Source organism: Limanda limanda, chromosome 2 (genome assembly GCF_963576545.1).
Source record: "Limanda limanda chromosome 2, fLimLim1.1, whole genome shotgun sequence".
In the NCBI taxonomy this organism is placed as follows: Eukaryota; Metazoa; Chordata; class Actinopteri; order Pleuronectiformes; family Pleuronectidae; genus Limanda; species Limanda limanda.
In genome coordinates, this window is record NC_083637.1 from 26110250 (window position 1) to 26131571 (window position 21322).

The 21322-nt window shown below is 40.6% G+C and overlaps 1 protein-coding gene across 1 annotated transcript in view; it reads right to left on the reverse strand.

Moving 5' to 3' along the window:
• Positions 1 to 21322, reverse strand: part of dnah6 (dynein, axonemal, heavy chain 6) — a 55060-nt gene that overhangs the window by 14244 nt on the left and 19494 nt on the right. Inside the window, exons 43-65 of the mRNA XM_061085463.1 lie at positions 19905 to 20126; positions 19205 to 19352; positions 18567 to 18724; positions 16636 to 16767; positions 16323 to 16494; positions 9373 to 9519; positions 9151 to 9224; positions 8873 to 9027; positions 8054 to 8285; positions 7808 to 7960; positions 7229 to 7369; positions 6017 to 6259; positions 5712 to 5879; positions 5355 to 5590; positions 4207 to 4351; positions 3815 to 3931; positions 2933 to 3056; positions 2557 to 2753; positions 2074 to 2277; positions 1418 to 1543; positions 1100 to 1264; positions 417 to 484; positions 46 to 226 (exon numbers count right to left, since the gene is read on the reverse strand). Coding sequence (XP_060941446.1) covers positions 46 to 226; positions 417 to 484; positions 1100 to 1264; positions 1418 to 1543; positions 2074 to 2277; positions 2557 to 2753; positions 2933 to 3056; positions 3815 to 3931; positions 4207 to 4351; positions 5355 to 5590; positions 5712 to 5879; positions 6017 to 6259; positions 7229 to 7369; positions 7808 to 7960; positions 8054 to 8285; positions 8873 to 9027; positions 9151 to 9224; positions 9373 to 9519; positions 16323 to 16494; positions 16636 to 16767; positions 18567 to 18724; positions 19205 to 19352; positions 19905 to 20126 — 3708 coding nt within the window. The remainder of the gene's footprint in view (positions 1 to 45; positions 227 to 416; positions 485 to 1099; positions 1265 to 1417; positions 1544 to 2073; positions 2278 to 2556; positions 2754 to 2932; positions 3057 to 3814; positions 3932 to 4206; positions 4352 to 5354; positions 5591 to 5711; positions 5880 to 6016; positions 6260 to 7228; positions 7370 to 7807; positions 7961 to 8053; positions 8286 to 8872; positions 9028 to 9150; positions 9225 to 9372; positions 9520 to 16322; positions 16495 to 16635; positions 16768 to 18566; positions 18725 to 19204; positions 19353 to 19904; positions 20127 to 21322) is intronic.

Here is a 21322-nt window from a genome sequence, read left to right on the forward strand (position 1 = left end):
ACCAAGACAGGCATCCAAGTTTCCTTCGCCTTCTTCCGGATTTACCTTTGACTCCTGGAGAGTCTCGACGAGCTCCTCATTATCGAGTATGTTCCCCTCTGAGGTGAAGAGAAGCTTGAGGATGCGGTCTTCGATGTCTTTCAGCTGATTGCGGTCAGCGTTGATTTGCACAATCAGCTCGTTCCTCTGTATCTCAAGATGTGGACTTTCCAGTCGTACCACATCACTGAGGAGATTTAGAGGGGTTGGGAAGAGAAAATGCGTGTATTTAAATATAAACATCAGTTAACATGATTTAAGTACATAGTGCAAATATACTCTCACTGAGGTTTATATAGTTTTAATATAGTGATGGTTTGAATGGTCGTGTGGTTTGGATGTGATGCAGTTTCCGTTCTCCATGCGTGTCTTTGTACCTGAGCAGTTGGTCTTCCAAGCCAGACGTGGTCACAGTGAAATTGATGATTGTAACTTTGATACACACCTGAAATGTAACAGAGATCCGCAGAGACATTAGTTCAACACTAAACAAGATGCCTTTACAGATTGAATAGCAATCATTCATTTATCCAGCTACAATTCAGCATCTGCAATAAACACCTAATCATTCTCATACACCTTTAACTACCATGCAGGATTTGAATGCCATGTCACTTTGAACACTTTGTGCATTTGACAGTTGATAATCAACATAAGGGCTTTACAGATAAATGCTGAAGGCTTTGATGTTGTCTGTTGTTTCTTTCATGCACCTCTGGATTGAATTAACATTGAAGCATCAGCTCATATTTGCAGGGTGCTGCTCTCCTGGGCTGTGTAGAATAAAGGTAACACCACAGTGGGAAATCTAGGTGGGGACTACATTCTTTGACAATGTCTGCTAAAATCTGAGCATAGCTGAGCTAATGCTGTTCAGTGAGACAAACATATAAGTGTAATCACCAACACCGTGCAACCCTGGCAGAGGGGTTTTCATTTTTATGCGTGCATGTGTACTTTTTCTCAAAGCTCCATAGTGACCAGGTGTTGATTGATACATTTTCTTATACCAGATGAACCCAATCTGCAGATTTAAAGGAGATTGTTTGTTGTTTCTTACCTCTGGTAGGTAGTGCGGGTTGGACATCTTCGTGGTCATATAGAACCTGAAGTTTTTGTCATAGTCAATATCTGAGTCTCCAAGTCGGATCAATGTCCGTCCACCAGACACAAATGTTTGCTTCAGCAGGATGGGCTCCAGAGATGGATCCACTGTTTCCTTCAACTACCATAGTACAGGAATACAATGATATACACAATTACTATCTAATAAAGGTCATTGGAACAGCGGCTAAATCAATTAACCTGTAATTTACCATAAAACAACACTTTTTATGATTAAGCATATTTATCCATGGCTTGGCTACAGTGTTCCTACCTCCTCTAATAGTACAGGCATGCCCATGCGAATGGCGTTCTCCAAGGTACGTAGAAAGTTTGGGTCCGTTAACTTGATCACCTGCAGACCATTCTTGGCTTCCTTGGAGCGGATCCATCTGTTGGCCTGAGTTTGAAAGAAATAACCTTTATCTAATGTTATGAAATCATTTCCTCTCTGTATATTTTGTGCATTATATATATGAAAGGGAACAATGAAGAGAGTAACCGTGATTAAAGAGAAAAACTCGAACACGGCAGGAGAAAACATACGTCTTTCACAGTTGTCAGGACAAACAGTCCTAAAATATGAAGCTGTGACAATATTCCTATCCTGTATATGTGTGTGGGTCTGAATGAGCTCAGCTGGTTTGAGTCATTTAATGTTGGGAAGATGCACATTGTGTGTGTGTGTTTCCTGGGAACAGTGACCTGTCTGTATCTAGTCTGATCGTGTCTGACAGGAAGGCCTATTTTGAGAGGTTTCTGCTCTTCACGCTGATACAGCAACTGTATAGCAATGTGCTTAAATCTAAATGTTTTTAAATGTTTAAAAATGCCCCTAAAGTGACACAGTAGGTGAATAAACATTTGAAATGTTAAACAAAATGAAGTGATTAACAACCAATCACTCTTGGTCCTGGTTTCCCCTCTCACCTGATCCTGAGGGTCGATCATAAGAGGCCAGCGGCGGCCCTCGGTCACCAAGATCCCGTTCTCTGTTGAGACGGTGTCCCGAGGTAGGCCTTCTGTGTTCCACTGGCGGATGACAAACGGTTCGCCCAAGATGTTGATCAGGCTGAAGTTGGAACTGATAGGGATGTCCAACGCCTGGCACTGTTTTATCCACTGCTCAATTAGCTGGGGAGAGGGAGCACATGCATGTATTCTTAAGTTGCTATCATATATTTTTGTCATGCTGGAAATGTGATCACTTTGGTTGTTTGTTTTAATATCTTACATACAAGCTCAGTGAAAAGTCAATGCTGTAATGAGACTTGCATATCACAAAACAGAACATTCAAGAGGCATGAGCCCAGTTTGATCTTCATGGGGTAAACTGTTCTCAGTGAGGTGTGGGATTGGATCCACTACTCTTTCCCATGGTAAACCTAAAAGCTCTCAGCCAACGGTACCTACCAGCTCTCTGTAGTGAGAAGTGAATGCTCCATAGTACGCAACACAGGCAGCTGCGATGAACACGTTTCCCACGACGTTGATGATCTCTTGCTCAAACAGAGTGACACTTTCATCCCAGCGCACCTGCTCATCCCCAAGAGCTGAAGTTAGCTTCCCTGCCCTCGTCAACCGAGCCTGTGTCAGAGCCATGTTGTTCACTTTTTTGGAAGGGGTCAAAAAGACAGAAACAATCATTACAAATAGGTTATATATACAAATAGTTGTCTTCCTGGTGATATCCTCCATCTTAAGGGTTTTCCCCACGAGAGGGATAATTTCTTTTTTTAAATTTAAATGAGAATTTAAAGTAGAAACACATTAAGGGTGCAGCACTAACGCAGTTCCTCCTTCTCATTCACGCTGCTGTCGAACTGGTCCTGTAGGACCTTGATCTGCTTCTCCACCTCCTGAAGCTGGTTTTGCTTCTCCATCAGGGTCGCCATGGTCATATCCAGCTCATTCTATATGGGTTTGGATAGAGAGAGAAGGAGATGGAGGGAAAAAAACATTAATCACACAATTGGACAGTTTCCTTAAATTTTTCTTTTCTTTTTTTCTTTATCTTTGCAGGATAAGAGACAAGACATTGACAGAAAAATACAAGGAGGTCAAGAACATTAAATACAGGCCAGTTACCAGAATGGAATTGGAATGTCAAAGTAGAGTATGTGTTTGTGTTGTTTTCTATGACCAAAAAATTGACGGAGAGCATAAGGAGGGAGGTAGAATACATAATGTAAAAACAACAAGAATAAGAATTGCATTAATGTAATATACCACCATTTTTATTACTGATAGTGTTGCTATGGTTGTAACTATTAATAATAATTGTGCTAATAATAATTATGCAGAAATAAGTGCCTAAATATAATATAGTCTTGCCGCCACTAATGTTATTTATAATTACAGTAAGTAGTAATCATTATTATGAGCATTATCACTAAAATAAATTACAATAACGACAACAATACTCATCATAAAAAATGTAATTATGTTGAGGTGAATCGGATCCCCGTCGGGGTTTGGGGGGTTTCATAACTTGTGAGCAGAGTCCTTCTGGCAGAACGAAATGTGTTATTGTTTTATTATATTTATTTATACATATTTACACAAAACGGATTGGTCTGTTGTGGGTGAATGGCTTAATTGTAATATATTACACAAAGCAGCAGTGAAATTTTGTATATATTGCAGATTATGATACTGCACTCTTACTGACCTGCGCCTTGGCCAGACTTTCTCTCTTGGGGCCGACTTCTTTCAGCACTGTGCTGTAAAGGTCCATGGCTCTGACCCACATGCACATGGATTTACAGGCTTTGGACACCCTCTCCACCTAATAGCAGCAAAACAATCAGGATTTACACCAAGCAACATAAACTGAAACAAACTGTATCATGTTTAATAATTTAAAGCCAGTTTATGAAATCACAACACTTGCATAAAGCTAATATGTGTAGCCTGTGTATTATAATATCATTATCCAAATTGAAGAAGTAATTATCCTTGCTCCATTCCAACCCAGATGTTTTTTAAAACAGCTTAGATTGTGGAACTCCAATTTCTTCCAAAGCCCTCTATCAGTATTTTTGAAAATAAATCCAGACAGACCTTCTCAGCTACGAAATCAGGGTTGTTGATGTATTTTTGCAGTTTCTGCAGGAGCTGAGGCTTGATATTGTCCTTGTCATAGTCGGCGAGACGTTTGAGGAAATTGGGATCTCCCAAGACTTGCTTGGCACTGATCCAGTCTGGTCTGTAAGGAAAAGGGCATGAAAGTGAGGTGTAGTGAAAAAAGGAAATTGAGGTAATACCGTACTACATATGGGAACAAAATGATGAATTAAATGCAGAGTAAAAGGCACAAGATCACCCAAGTCATGATTTCGGAAAGATTAAGATACCTGTAATGTTTAAAAATCACATGACACACATCAACAGTAAGACAAATACAATCTAAGAACGTAGAGTAACAAAAGACAAGAAAATATTCATATTATTGTAACTGTTCATATTATAAGCAGTAAGTTAAATATCTACACAGCATCAGTGTGATCTGGGAGAACAGGTGGTGAACGTTTAAAGTAGATGGGAGATTGGACATGGTTGGATTTAGTGCAGCATATTAATGACTGAAGACACGTTAGGGTTGACACAGGGACAAGTTCCCAGACAGTCCTGTAGTCACCCTGATGCTGACTAAAAATATATGGGATTAAAACATAGGCCCAAATCTCACACAGTTTACAGAAACACCATAAAACAACAACAATGATGATGATTCTTTTTGAAAAGAATGACATGTTGATAATTTTTCAGAACATTTTTGCGTAAACATTACCAATCTCCTGCATCAAAGATGTAATAATGTAGCAGGAATTATTTGGATTATGATGATGAGACATCACGGTAAATTAATTGAGATAAGGATTTCTCGTAAGTATCCACAAAAAATCTGCAGATGACCATTAACCATTGGTATAAAATTAAGTGTTTATTACTTTTGCTGAACAAATGGAACAGATCATATTTAGCATATATTTTATATTTCATTAAACCTTAAATGTCTGGTTTGTTCTCCTGCTCCTCTAAATTCCTCAGGATTATTTCCTTCTGAATAGAATAAAATAGGATGTCACATAACTAGGTGAGGTTTTAGAGAAGGGAACTTGTCATAAGAGAGGCAGAGATACAACTCTTATCAAAAGTCTGATGAAGAAAGGTTTTGTGTTTTTAGAGACAGAGAGAGGCAAACTGACTTGGTGCCGAGCAGGATGCAGACAGCCTCCATGACAACCATGACAAGGTCTGGGGGTTTGGAGAAAACTTTGATCTCAGAGATGTCAGCCTTGTCGAGGGAATTCAGAGCCTGAGTGGCGCCCTCCAGGGCCGGGAGCGCCTCATCCACGTCCCTCTGGGCATCATCGGCTATGGCCTGTGTGTCTTCAGCTTTCACCTTGGCTAAAGCCTCATCTTCTGTCACTACTTTACGCACCTGTGGTGAAGATAGTTTTTGTATTATACACATCATGCTTTGTCAGCATGTTATAACATCTTAAACTTCAAATATTAAAAATAATACAGCCTTCTTTTTGGTCTCTCTGACAAACACAGACCTGGTCAGCGCTCTCCTGGTCCACTGCCAGTCTCTCCATGAGGGCATCAACGTCAATGGACTTTTGTTTCAGGATCGGCTCCAGAGCCGAAAGTTTCACTTTCATTTCGTCCACCAGCACATTGGTCTCCAGCAGTTTGGTCAGACCGTTCTTCACCCGATCCCTGGCCTATTCCCAAACAGCCCCCAAAATATATTACTTTATTATGATTATGGCCACAGAGAAGATTTCTGATAATACATTCCAACAACAACTGAAACTTATCACTGAAAATTATTATTATGCATTTAAATGGTTAAACATACGAGCACTAGCTGCTCTCTCTTCTCGTTCAGCATGCCCAGGTAGAGGTTGATGAGCTCCAGGTAGGAAGTGGGTGTGGTGTAGTATCTGCGTCTTAGCTCCGAGAAGAAGCGCTCGGCCATGTCTGTGACACTAACATGGATCTCCACACACATGGTTGAAAAATTCCGCTTCAGCTCATCACTGCCAAAGTCCACCTCTTTGAAGAAGGCCTGAGAGACAGTGAGCAGCGCCTCCCGAGGCCACTGAGCACGAGATGGTACAAGAGGATAAGAGAACAAGGAGAGATGAGGTTTGCAGCAGGAGCATGAAATGTGGAATTTGCTTTATCTCTTATTCGAACAGTGATTTCACAGAGCAGCAATAAAAGACATTCAAAATGCAATAATAGAGAAATTCAATAAGATGTGAATTACAAACTTCTGAAACAAAGGTAAAATAAAATAACTCTAGGTATGTTAAAGAAGGGCATGAATATAAATATGTGAGTCAAAAGTGATGTATTAAATGTAATGTATTAATATTGTTCTTTTACAGTCTTATCAACAACTCAAACTTTGTACTTTACAGTACAAGTCGCATTCACCCATTCACATTCATACACATTTGACAATGTCTGTGTCTGCTATATGCAGCACTTTTCTATAACACAACATTCACAGACAGTCGGCACAGCCGTCAGAGGCAATTTGGGGTTTGGTATCTTGCCCAAGGGCACTTTGGAAGACTGAAATTGCCAGGGATCGATCAACCGACCTACTGGAGATTGGAGGAGGAGATGATACGTATATATTGTCATTAGATAATTCTAATTTAATCAAAATGAATCTTTGCATTCAAGTATTAGGTAAATTCCCTCACGGTATCCCTCAGATATCATATTTGCAGGAGCGGGACTGACGGACTGAAGGTATAAAATGAATAGGGTGGAAAGTAATGCCAGTGCAGAGGTATTATATTATATCCAGGACCAGCTGCACAGTGAGAATGTTACACAGACTGAATGAAGAAGGGTGTTTTGGACTGGTTCAAGACCAGGAAAGTAATTTTTCCTACCATTCACATGGGTGTTTTGTGCTTGTTTATGATGGTGCCTAAATTCTATTTCTTTTGATCCATAATATTTAGATAACACTAGCCGTAGTGTCACAACTAAATCAGAGTTGAATACATTAACATACAAGGACAGAAAAATAAAAGCTGTCTTTGCATACCTGCACAAACCAGTCAATAGTGCAGCAGTTCACCAGTGAAGGAAACAAGCGACACCGGGACCTGAAGGAATCGCCCACGGGACTCATGCACAGCACAATGTGCAGCTTCTCCCGCACACGAGAGATGAAATACTGGAACACCTGGGGGAATGATCACACACACATGCAGAGAAGATTCTATAATTTTGAGTTTTGGTCTCAGCAGGCCGAAAACATTAAAGGCTCATGTTTTCCTACAGCTCATCTGGGGGCACTGACTCTAACAGAGAGCCCTCGCTCTGAGTCTATAGCTCTGTTAAAAGCACAGTGTATGTGTGTTGTTTCTTTGAGCAACTGACAGTGGACAGTCTTTGTTTGACTTCTCATTTTGTTGCTACATGTGTGTGAGTGTATGTTTTCCTGTGTTAAACACGCCAGTCTCAATGGCAGACATAAATTTAGGCGACTGTCCAATTCAATCATGGACTCAACTCTGAATTAATCTATTTATTTGCACATGTTGCAATTTCATACTGAACAATACCTTTTCGAGCCTGAATGGCATGTGCTTCCTGAAGTACTGTACGGGTTTATGCATACCTCATCCCTGTTCTCCTCATTAACTCCAGCATCTTTGGCTTTCGGGCGGGTGGCAGCCAGCACTTGTTCCAGCTCATCTTTCTCAAACAAGTTGGGCACCTCGCCCGAGTTCAGCATGTTGTTGATATCCTCCAAAAACTCCTCTACCACAATCTACAACAGGTAAAAGAAAGTGGACAGCAGTGGTTATACTGACGAACAAATAGATAAACCTGCCCTCTATACACATCAACCTTCCCTCCATACCTGAGTGTCGGTAAATAGGAACACCATATCTTTGCCCTCTACACCGGCCATTTTGCAGAGTCTTCTCAAGTCTTCATGGAAGCTGGCATAGTTGTAGCCTCGACTCAACTCAATTTGAAAGCAGGTGTACCCACATATGTGGGCCGCTAACCGGGTGAGTGACTGCTTGCCTGTACCTCCCACTCCTACAAGCAGAGCATTGCCTCTCTCCTGGCGAATCATACGGGCAATCCTAGAGGATGAGATGCCAAATAACTGACAACACTTGTAACAAAAAACACTCTTATAACACTGGTTAGAAATATTTATATATATATATATATATATATATATCACATGGTTCAACGCCATGTGAACCATGTATACTTGTATTTAAGCAAAAGACAATATTACTCTGCTAGTTAAATGCTAGTTAACTTGTTGCTACTTGTGTCTACCTGCTTAATGCTGAATCATCTCTGCCTGCAGAGGGCAGTAAAATGTTTTTGGATATCTTTTATCTGGATATCTTTAGGGCTCTCACCTGCACTCATAAATGATTTCTCTGCAAACGCAGTTCTCTCTCTCTCTTAGGGTGTGGTGGGAATGGCCAAATTGGCAGGTTTTTAAGCTTTTTGGGGTCATTTTGGTTTAATGGAGTTTGCATCCCGGCCTCATACCCCCAAAATCACCTTGGCCCAGGTTTTTCCAGATATCATCCAGTGGCAGTAACGTCTTTGGTGTAACTTTCATCTCACAGTTTGTAAAATTCATCGACCAACTAAGTAACCTTGCAAAACAATTTGAAACTTAATGGTTTGTTTGCAAGCATCTACACACCTGGAGACATGCTCGATGGCATCCTGGAAGAAAACCAGCTTGGTCTCCTTGGAGAAGGTCATGTTGTAATCATCGAGGTAGTCCTTGAGGACAGTCTGGATCTTATCGATGTCCATCAGATCCTCATACAGACGGTCCTCTTTTTCTGCACCCATCTAAGAGGGTTTTTGAGAAAGAAGGCAGAAGGAATAAATAAAGGGTTTTGAGGTATTTCATTGTAAACACAGAAATCCAATGTTCTCTGAACCTCTCATGTGATTGTTATGAGAAGATCTGACCTTGATGAAGTCTCCGAATATGATGGGCTGAGTCACAAAGTATGAGGGCTCCAAAGAGATACTGAAATATTTGACTGGCAGAATGAGAGACAGGGTCAAAAAGAGGGATAATCTTCAATCAGTAATGATGCAAAATAAGGTGGACTGGACCTAGAGTGACATTATCAGTTCAACATGAGCAGGACACAAACAAGCTTGTGTATGTTTAGTGAGGGTTCTTACTGGCCATCTCAGAGACGATGGTGTTGAAATAGGTCTTATCTTGGTTGTTAATGAGTCGATCGTGGAACACCCGCTGACACTCGTGGCAGAAAAGACGGAAGATCTGGTTGTTATCTCTCACTTGACTCGGCTCACACTGCAATATGCCTGAGGAGGAAGAGAGACAAATACGTGTTTTATTTTTAATTCAAATAAATAAGTACAAAAGAATGGAAAGAAGAGCTCAAGAGAAAAAAACAGAAGGAAAAACAGAAGCAGAGAAACGTGGGACATTGTTGAAATTGTGAAAACAATGCAATGTGTGGGACTGTTTGAGGACATCCGTGTATATGAAAAAGCAAGTTTTTGCTTTTCACAATTTTTAGATAATGGTTAGAAACACATATGAATGCAAATGTGATGTGATATGAACAATATGATAAGATGGAAAGACTGGGCGCTGGTTGATTAACCCTCACCAACAGCACTGTGTGTTTTGCCAAGGGGCACTGTGTGTTTGAAAAATGCACCCTGTGTTAAACAAGCAGTGTGCAGGAAACAGTGGTAGAAGACACTTCAGTTCATCTCCGTGCTCTGATGATGCCTGCTGGCTAAAAGAAGTGAGGGGGAGAGGGAAAATAGGCAGAAGGGGTGATGGGGTAGATAATTTGAGATGATGGGGTAGATAATTTAAGAGCATGAGACAGAGCTTATAAATATAACAAATGTGGCATAAAGAGATACATTGGAGTGGGTTGCATGCTGTGGAGGTACAAAGATTCACACTCTTAGCAAGTCCATGACTGAGTTTGTGCCAAGACCCTAGTTTACACCAAAAAACTAAACTTTTCAAAATAAAAGCTCTGTTATTCAGCTCAACATGAAGCATCACTGCAACAGAACATTGTGGCCATTTTGACCTGCGGCATGACCCAGTTACCAACCACTGCTGTAGTTTATCCCAGGACCTAGAAGAAGACATGTTTAACTAGGACCATACTGACTGTTACAGCCCGCCCCCTCTGACTTCCATAGAGCACTGGTCTCCTGTTTATTTAATTCATTAAATCTTTTGAAGGTACCGCGTGTTAAAATGGCATTAATTAATTAAGAAGGACGTCATGGAGGGATAGGTCGCACGGTATCAGAGCTCCCGATAGTCAGGTGCAATACCCCTGAAAACTCGAATATTCAGAGCTAGAAATCATCTCTGCTGCAATGTCAAGGGGGAGAGGTTCTAAGGGTAGGAAAACTGCGATCAATCAGCCTGAAATTACGGCGCAAGACGAAGCTAAAAACGCGCTAGCTGACCTCGAGATGGAAGAAGATGGCTGCCATGAAACTACCTGCTCTGAACTAGCCGACAGCGAGGCTGGAGTGCGCTCGGGTCTGGCAAACATTAGCAAGGACATAAAGGACTTAAAAACAGAAATGACAGCCTTACTCCGCGCATTTTGTGAAGATTTGAGGAGGGATGTGAAACGAGACCTGGATGATTTCAAAAAAGGAATTAACCAAGAGTTCACTAAAATTGGCACTGAACAGCAGCTGCAGAGCGGGAGGCTAAACGAGGCAGAGACGCGGCTGGAGAAGCTAGAATCTTGGGCACTGGAGGCAAACAACGCTCTCATTACCTCTTTGAAAGAACGGAAAACCCTGCAAGACAAGTTATCTGATTTGGAGTCGAGGTCGAGGAGAAACAATCTCCGCATCTATGGGGTCCCTGAGGGAGAAGAGGGCGAATCGACAGCTAAGTTTTTGCAAGACATGCTCAGGTGTGAACTGCAACTGCCGGATGACTTAAATCTCCAAATACAAAGAGCGCACCGATCGCTGGCACCCAAGCCAGCAGCCGGCGCTCAGCCGAGACCCATCATCGTTAATTTCCTGGAATTCACCACCAAAGAGAGAGTCTTACGGGACGCATGGAAAACCAAAATACAGCTGAGAAACAAACTTCTGTCATTCGATCACGATTATGCGACAGAGGTTGTTCAAAAGAGGAAAGAATACAACGCTTCCAAAAGAGTCCTGAAGGAAAAAGGCATCCGGTTTCAGACACCATTCACCAGGATGAGAGTCCACTGGAGCACGGGAGCCCGAACCTACAACGACGCGAGTGAAGTGAAGGAGGAATTGATGAAACGCGGACTCATTGAACCGACACCGGCTCGCGACACGGAGGAGACCGGGTTGGAGACACGGCTTTCCGCGGCGATGGAGTGGCAGCGCAGAGAGGGACCTCGGAGGAGCACCGCTTCAGCAACGACCATGGCAACGACACGCGCAAGGGATAAACTACAAGAATTCAGAAGATCTGGAGATTGAAGTAGGATCAAGCAAACAACATGATGACCTGTCCGGTAGGAATGTTCCGTTTTAAACCACGTCTACAAAAGGTTGAATATTGATCAGCACGTTTGCCCTATGTAAGTATAATTAAGACTATCGGGACCTGAGTGTTACCCTATTTTTTATTCTTTTTCTCTCATAGTTTTTTTTTTTTTTTCTTATCCGTTGGACTCACTTAGAATGACGAAAGCCTGTACCATAGGCCATTATGGCATTACTAAGTTAGGGCCCTCTCCGAATGAGAGGCTTTCCCTTCGGCCCCCCAACGGGACCGGAATTCTGGAGGACGAGAAGACCCTCCTTCTTTTGGAAGTGTTTTATTTGTTTAGTTCGTATTGTGCCACTGTTCAGGCAAGGTTAGTGGGGCCACTGATGTTCTTATTTGTCCTTAAGTGATGCACGTTAGTGATGTGAGGATAGCGTCCTTAAATGTGAATGGTTTAAATAATCCAATTAAAAGAAAAAAAGTAATAACCAAAATGAAGAGGGAAAACATCCACTTGATATATTTACAAGAGACTCACCTCTCTCAGCAGGAGCATTCTAAGCTTGGGTCTTTTGGATATAAAAATGCCTTTTATAGTACGTTTAAGAATGGCCCCAAAAGAGGAGTTGCCATATTAATCTCTAATTGTGTGAACTTTGAATTCATTAAAGAAATAAGGGACAAAGAGGGGAGATATGTCATCGTAAAAGGAAAAATTGACAATAATATAGTTACTTTGGTTAATGTCTATGTGCCACCCGGTAGTGATAAAACTTTTCTGAAATCAGTGTTTGAAATTATAGTCTTGGAAAATGAAGGGACCCTGATTTGTGCAGGGGATTTTAATATGATCCTGAATCCTAAACTTGATACAACCAATGCTAAAAGAAATAAGACACAATTATCAAAACTTGTCAATATCACACTAGTTGAACTGGGGATGTTTGATGTGTGGAGGGAACTCCACCCTTTAGAGAAGGACTACACGCATTATTCTGCTCCTCATTCCGTTTACTCTCGAATAGATTACTTTTTTATGAATACAGCAGACAGACATAGAATACAAGATTGTAGTATTGGGATAGCTGATCTGTCTGACCATAGTATAGTCTATCTTAACATCAAATTGGAGGCAAGGAAGAAAAATTCACTCTGGAAACTAAATGCAGGTATGTTAAATAATCGGGACACAAAAGAGGGAATTAAAAAGAAATTAAAAACTGCATAGAAGAAAATATAGACAGCCCTGTTGATGATACCATTCTTTGGGATACGGTTAAAGCGGTTATGAGAGGGAGATTGATATCAAGGGCAGCATACCAAAAGAAAATTAGAGAGGAAGAATATAAAAATTTGATTAAACAATTAAGAATACTGGAACAGAAACATAAAAACCATGAGGGTGGAGCCCTTCTGCATCAAATAAACATTACAAGACGGCAGATAGACGACAGTTTAAATAATGAGATTGAGAAAAAACTGAGATTTACTAAACAAACATATTATGAATCGGGCCCCAAAGCGGCTAAATACTTGGCTAGACGCCTTAAGGTGCAGCAAGCTGCTAATACGATACACAAGATCAGAGACCCCTTAACAAAATAAATTTTATTTAAACCGGAGGAAATAGAAAAGGTCTTCAAAGAATACTATGAAAACCTGTACTCTCAGCCCCCAGCAAAAGAAAAACACGAGATGAAAGAACTTCTCAATTCATTGGACTTACCGGCTATTGGAGAAGATCAAAATAGAAAATTAAATTCTGCTATTACTAAAAAGGAATTAGACAGTGCTATTAGCAGATTAAAATTGAACAAATCACCAGGCAGTGATGGCTATCCGGGCGAGTGGTATAAAACATTTAAAGAGGAATTGTCTCCACTTCTTCTGAACTCCTTTAATGTAACTTTGACAGAGGGTAAAGTGCCCCCCTCTTGGAAAGTGGCGGTGATCTCAGTGATACTAAAGGGAGGTAAAGAAAAGGAATTATGTGAATCTTATAGACCTATCTCGATTTTAAATGTAGATTATAAGATTTTCACGTCAATCATCTCTAAAAGGTTTGAAAATGTTATGTCTGATTTGATCGATGAGGATCAATCAGGATTCATTAAGGGGCGACAGACTCAGGACAATATTAGACGTACTCTACATATCATAGATCACATCCAGAAACAGGGACTGGAAGCAGTATTAGTGAGCCTTGATGCCGAGAAGGCCTTTGATTGTGTCAATTGGGAATTTTTATATCAGGTACTGGAGAAATTAGGTTTTCAGAAACAGTCAATACAATGTATTCAAAGCCTTTACGAAGAACCCACAGCAAGGATAAAAATCAACGGCCACTTAACCAATAGTTTCAATCTACAAAGAGGCACTCGCCAGGGATGTTGCCTTAGCCCCACTCTATTTGCCATATTTATAGAACCTTTAGCACAGCTGATCAGACAGGATAGCAGTCTGAAGGGAATCCAAATAGGAAAACAGGAACACATCATAGGACTTTTCGCCGATGATGTTATTGTGACCCTGCTGCACCCAGATAAAACCTTTTCTAACCTGATGGCAATATTAGATGACTTCGGTAAATACTCTGGCTATAAATTAAACATGGCAAAAACACAAATCCTCACTTTCAATTACTCTCCTAATAAAGAAACCAGAGAAAAATACAAAATTAAATGGAAGGCTAAAGTATTAAAATATCTTGGAGTGACATTAACAAAAACTCTTGGCAATACGTTTGAAATCAACTATAAACAGGTCAACGAAAATATTGGAACAGATCTCAGGAGGTGGTCAGCCTTTAACCTAGATATGGGGACACGTATAGATATAGTGAAAATGAACATACTACCAAGACTACTATATCTGTTTCAATCTATTCCACAGATGATCCCAGAAGCACAATTCAGGCTGTGGGACAAATTGATTTCTAGGTTTATCTGGGCCGGCAAGAGACCAAGGGTCAGGTATAAAACACTTCAAATAAATAAAGAGGAGGGTGGTGTGTCTCTGCCTAACTTGAGACAATATTTCTATGCAGCACAAATTAGATTTGTAGTATGCGGAAGCTGCCCGCAATATGAAGCCAGATGGAAAGACATTGAAGTTAACATAGAGACCTCTCCAATCCAAGCAGTGTTAGGGGACACAGCGAATAAAATACGCCAAGAAAGCAACAATGATATTATCAAACAGACCCTGGGTATTTGGAATAAGATGGTGAAAGACTACAAAATGGAGGGAGACGCAAGGATTTTGACTTGGCCCGCCCTGGATCACAAATTTAAACCAGGAACGAATGATATTGGCTTCAGACAGTGGTGGGACAAGGGTATAACAGCTATATGTACACTCACACAGGGTGGGCACTTCAAGAGTTTTGAACAATTACAAAAGGAATTTGATCTAGATAATAAAGATTTTTTCAGATATTTGCAAATTAGGGATTACTTTGATAAAAAAATTAAACCAGAACTATCTGTAGAGGGTAATGCAGTGGTTGAAATCCTAGTTGAAGCTTATAAAAAAAAGAGTAATAAAACTATTTCCAAAATATATCAGGGCCTACAGAAACAAAATGGAGAAAATACAGGATATGTTAAAGCAAAATGGGAGAAGGAATTAAACATAGAAATATCACAGGAGGATTGGTGTTCTATGTGGAAAGCACAGCATTCATCCACAAGCTCAAGGAAGTGGAGAGAATTTGGTTGGAGGAACTCAATTCGTTATTTTATAACACCACATATTAAAAGTAAGCAAATTCAGTTAAAGGAACCGTGCTGGAGGTTGTGCGGAAACACGAACGCCCATCACTCTCATATTTTTTGGCTATGCCCAAAAATTCAGGTATTTTGGGGGAAAATATGTCTGTCTTTAAGTAAGATTCTGGGATATGAAGTCACAAACAATGTAAAGGTGCTTTACTTCTGTATTTTAAAGGATGTCATCTCAGGAAAAGATTTGTATCTGTGTAAAATATTGCTCATGGCCTGTAAGAAAACAATCACTAAGAACTGGTATCGAGCGGACACTCCAAACCTCAAACAATGGATGGACATAGTAAATCAGATTAAGACAATGGAAAAAATTACTTTCTCTCTCAGATCCAGAGGAGCGATTTTCCCAAGTAAATGGGAGAAATGGACCACCTTTATTGAAGAATTAGATGACGCTTCAATATCAGGATAAGCTTTGGACAATCAAAGAAAATATGTATAAAACTGTTATACCGGTGCGCCCCCTCGTTATTGGTTATGTTATTGTACTTGCATTGTGTGTATGTCCTTTAAAAATGTGAAAAGACTAAAATAAAAAGTAAAAAAAAAATAAAAAAAAATAAAATGGCATTAAACTTCCTCGGGCAATTTACAAAACACATTCCCAGTGTGAATGGGATAAGATGATCGGTTCACAAGAACTGAGTTCCACACACAGAGAGACATTTGTGGAATTTCTATATAGATGTAGGTGTTCTTTCATCTGTCTCAAAGTAACATTTACCTTTTCATCCATCAACAACTCAACAGATTGTAAATATCTATGACTGTTTTGTGCGACATCCTGCGTGTCCATTGACCTTCCTTGTGAGACAAGGACACTAACAGAAGGCAGGCGCTCATCTCACCTTGCACACACTTGGAGAGGTCTCTGAGATTGAAGACATAGTGGGACTTGGCTGGTGTCGGGAGCAGATCCACACTTAAACGGTTGTAAATCTCCAATGCTGCATCTACTATCTTCCCAGCACAGTCCTTCACCTCTTGGACAAAGTCGTTGAGGAAACCGCTCAGGATGGCCTGCAGGGAGGTTCACAAGAGTTTGTAACAGGCATGAAAGATGGAGTAAAATGTGATTACAGAAAACTGAAAGAAATGGGTGCAAGGGAGAGATGTCTGTTAAATGTGAGTGTTTGTGTATGTGTGAGTGTGTATTCTGACTTTGAAGATCTGCTTGAGGCTGTGCTCTGAGGGTGTGGGCAAACACAGGATTGTGAAATGGCGGATGAATCTGGGGGTCACGGGGTTGCGGCCCCCTCCTGGAGGAGCACAGGCCGCTGCAATGGTCATCTCCTGAAGGAAAGGAACGAGGGAGAGTAGAAGGGGCAGGATATTAAAAAGGAGATTGAGTGAAAGTGAAAGCACATCATGCTCCAGCTTTATTTGTCTTTTGCTGCACTGACTTTGGAAGCACTCTGGTTTTTAATCCACACTTGATATCAAATCCTCGCATTGAAATATGGTATGTCAATAAAGCACGTGAGTGTGAGGTAAAGGTGAACCGAAAAACAAGTATACTAAATAAATGAGTAAGTTGGTTGCTTTGATTGTGTTTCCAGGTGAAAGTCACAAACACTCCTCCCTGAAAAATCTCATATCCATGAATGTGGTCGTACGTGACGTTTTCTGTCTGTGGTGCAATGTATCGTCGCACGGGATTAATCACATTCATACAGGTATGGTTTCTCCTGAATCTATAGCTTGCGTTTAACCTATCACAAGGACACACACGCACACGTTCATATTCATACTCACACACTCCACATTATAAGACATCATATCAGTCGCATGTACAATAGTTCCTGTGTCTCTGTGTTGTTGTATGGAAAGTACATTATTGCAAAGCAAACTTTCTATTATTGCAGAATCTGGGTCCACAGCTACAACCACACAGGCCCACAAGATGAATGGGTTTCCAACCGAAACGGACAGTCTTCATTAAAACTCCAAGTAGAAGACAAATTAAGTTGGTGCTGACTTTGTAAAAACAAAAACTAAGGAACTACAGTGCATTTACACTTTGTGCCTGAACAGAAAACCAATCTTAAACAAATCCTAAAGATTAAAAAAGGCATTCCATTGTTTAGAAAAACACACAGTTGTGTTCAGTTTTTCACTGAGGTAGATTAGAACATCAATATTAATTTTAGCTCTGTGAGTGAGCCCCAGCATCTGGATGGACACATTTAGAAACAGACAGTGAAGGTTACAACACATTTGCAAACAGATTTCTGGTCCTATAGTCTGGTCCTATGACTGCTGGATCCTGGCATGCAGCACCTCTGACGCTCTGTCAATTTAGTCAATTAACAGCAAATTTTTAGCAAGCAAGACTACGTAACAAAATGTTGGAATGTTCCTTTATATATAAACGGCCTCTAATAGACATATTTTCTAAATTCCTACTGATGGCAGCTTTGACTAGTCTGACTATTCATAAAAGGGACAAAAACATCTACAGAAAACTGAACCAGCTCAATAACATGAATACCTGTGCACAGCGGCACTGCTTCAGGATCCCATTACACCTGGAATATGTGACTCGAGTGCCTTGCCTTCCCTTCCCACACCCCCGCTAGCCTGCGCAAACTAATCAGAATGTTATCAGGACCCGTCTGGTACTTGAAGTTTACTTTGTGTTTGTTTGATTTGCTGTAGAATTTGAGGCACACATTTCCCACAAACACTTCCCACATATTATCACACAGCGCGGTGTTCCTTTTATCTTCATTGTTGCAGAAGACACAACACTCCACTTATCCAGCGACACATACATGTTAATTCGCAAGGTTATTATAAAGATCAGCTCTATCAGCTCTGCATCTAAAAATAGCAGAGGAGCAGAAATTAGGAGATATTTGTGTCAAAGTAGTGGCACTGCCAAGGATCCAGAAGGAGACATCCTAATTCAGAAAACTCTATAATGAGAGTTCTTACTACAATTTAAACTGAATGACTGTATGAACCACTATGGAGTGGGGCCAGGTCTGTCCTGCCACCACTGCTAGAATATATTCCTAAAGGAAACAGACAGCAAATGAATAGTTTCGTGGACAATCTGCTTCTTTTATGTATGTCATATTAATTTGTACCTGGATCTCCTTCCAGAAGAACTTGGTTCTGTCATAGAAGCCCGAAAAGTCTTGGAACTGACGCAGGAGCTCTATCGGCGGCTGAGAGCCGTAACTGTCCAGCTTTGGCATATTCAGGTCATCCACGAAGACCACTAACTTCTTGTTGCCAGGAGCGCCTACAGGGATGGAGACGGGCGAGGAGACAGGCAGAAAGGGGTTATCAAAGACAACTACAGGGACAACTGTAAGAACTGATGAATGGATGGCTACTGTGTATGAAACAAGGAACTTCGACGTGACTGGTTACATATATTCACATACTTCATCATACATTACAGCATGTGAATGCATTATTGTGTCGTAATGCAGTTGAGAGCCAAACATTTTGCAATTGGTAAATATGTAAGATGCAAAAAAAACAACATTTACTTTTTAAGTCAAGTGAGAAAAGCAGACTGTTGAAATATTTAACAGGTGACAATTTGCTGTGACATGTTGTGATCATCATTTCAGGTGATAGCACATCGGAAAGGGCCCTATCAGAAAACATGCACTACGCCATCATGTAAACTGTGTACGACGTGTGAGTATACTGACTTAAATATCTGATTTGAGACAGAGACATTTTGTTTTGGGGAACCTCCAAGATGTCCTACCCATTATGTTTTTCCTCTTTTTCTCCAGTTTGGACTCAATGATCTCCTGCGTGCAAGCGGAGGAGGTCTGAGCGGAGAAGCTGATGAAGACAGGAAGGTATCCAGACTTTTCTTGCATACTGTTGAGGAGGCCGCGAGCCACCACGGACTGAAACAAACAGACACACAGAAAATCCTTTAATAGCATTGCTACCAAATTTGCTTCTGATCTTATTTTTGCGGTCTACACTGTCTTCAATTGTATTACCAAAAGATTCATTTTCAAAATAAAACGAAGTATCAAAGCAGTCACATATCACTGGGGATTTTGAATTGTATTTACTTTTCCAACAAACATACTGCATTGATTGTAATATAGTTTATCTGAATGACTGCAGTTAATATCTGTCTAATTTAATGATTTGAACCAAGGATTTGTTTCAGGTGGGTGGAGACAATTTATTATTCAATATTTCCATTAGGACATTTTCTTTTTCCCAATTGACTCTTTACTTTTAATTTCAACCCTGCCGCCTAAAAGGATCTTTCTCTAGGCAACCCAGATGTCCCTTTAGTATCTTTGAAAGGACATACGTGGGCAAATTATCACCATTGCCTTGTAGCCAATTAATCTCGTTAAATTACTTGCATCAATTATATCACTCAGTTTCTATCTACAGATATGTACACCACACTGTTGTGACTGTCCAGGAATCCTCACCTTCCCCACTCCAGTGCTGCCAGTGAAGAGCACCGAACGTCGCACAGACAGCAGTTTCTCCATTAGGTATCCGTAGCGGACAGTGTCTGTGGTGGGAACCAGCATCTCAAAAAAGGGCTGCTCGTTGTTGTATTCGAACACAGGGATTATCGTCTCCCATGACTCCAAGCGCTTGTTGACAAAGTTCATGTACACGCTCCACAGGGTACCTTTCTTCGGGAGCTACACAGCACATATGGATGCACGTTAATTAAAACACATACAAACACATTTTCCTTTGTTTTCCTTTGATATGCAGTGTGTTGGAATACTGTCTTCTATAAGATGTCAAATATGAATGGTTTCCCTGTGTTTGTGTGTGTGTGTGTGTGTGTGTGTGTGTGTGTGTGTGTGTGTGTGTGTGTGTGTGTGTGTGTGTGTGTGTGTGTATGCATGCATGAGCAGTTTGTATCCCCTCAAGCCTCCCAGCTGTGTTCCGGATGCATCGGGATTTATGTCATGGTAAAGGCACAAAACTGTACACATAAACCATTTTCTGACGATGCAAACAGCGTCATCAGCCCTTAACGCACAGGCAGATAAATAGATTTTGAAGTACATGAAATGCTCCAGATGATATTCTGCCTTCATGAACATAAGTTCATGAAGGCAGAATGGTTGCTTACTTCACTTTAAACAAATGGCTTTCCATATCCTGTTGGGCTGAAGGACTCATAATATCAGTCTCCAGTTTCCTCTTGATTCGTTTACATTCCTGCACCTCATTCTTTACACATTTAAAATTACTTTAAATTCTCACAACCCGTGCTTCATAATTCTCTTGAGTTGGAAAGGTAGAATAATGATACTTTATGGACTTTCATAACCTTGAATCTACACCTATCCTTTTATGTGATCTATCATTGACATGTGTTCTTTGTAATCCATTGAAGTTATTACTAAAATGTTCAATATGGATGCTCTTTCTCAATGTCTTCATTCACATGAGTGAATGACATGATCAAGGAGAATTCCCTCTCAGATTGGTTGGTGCTCCAGCTAGACACAGAAAATAAAATTAATGCAATGGATTTGGAGGTGTTAGTGGAAGAGGTAAACGAACATGTGGTTGAGCTACTTCGAAGAAATATTAATATAACTCAAAGGAACGCGATATGGGAGAGTATCTGCGAGAAAGTTAATGTTGTAGGTAAAACCAGAAGGACAACGGATGAAATTAGGAGAAAATCGCAGGACATAAGAAGAAGAACAGAAGAAAAACTAGCTCATAATGAAACCTCTGCAATAAAACAGGTGAGGAAGAGAGGCCTTTGACCAATATTGTGCAAGAGGTGAGAGCTGTGTCCTCTGTGGCACGAGAGCTCAGGCACGACACTCAGGCCATTGTGGCGCAAACAGAGCGCACACCAGGTGGCGGG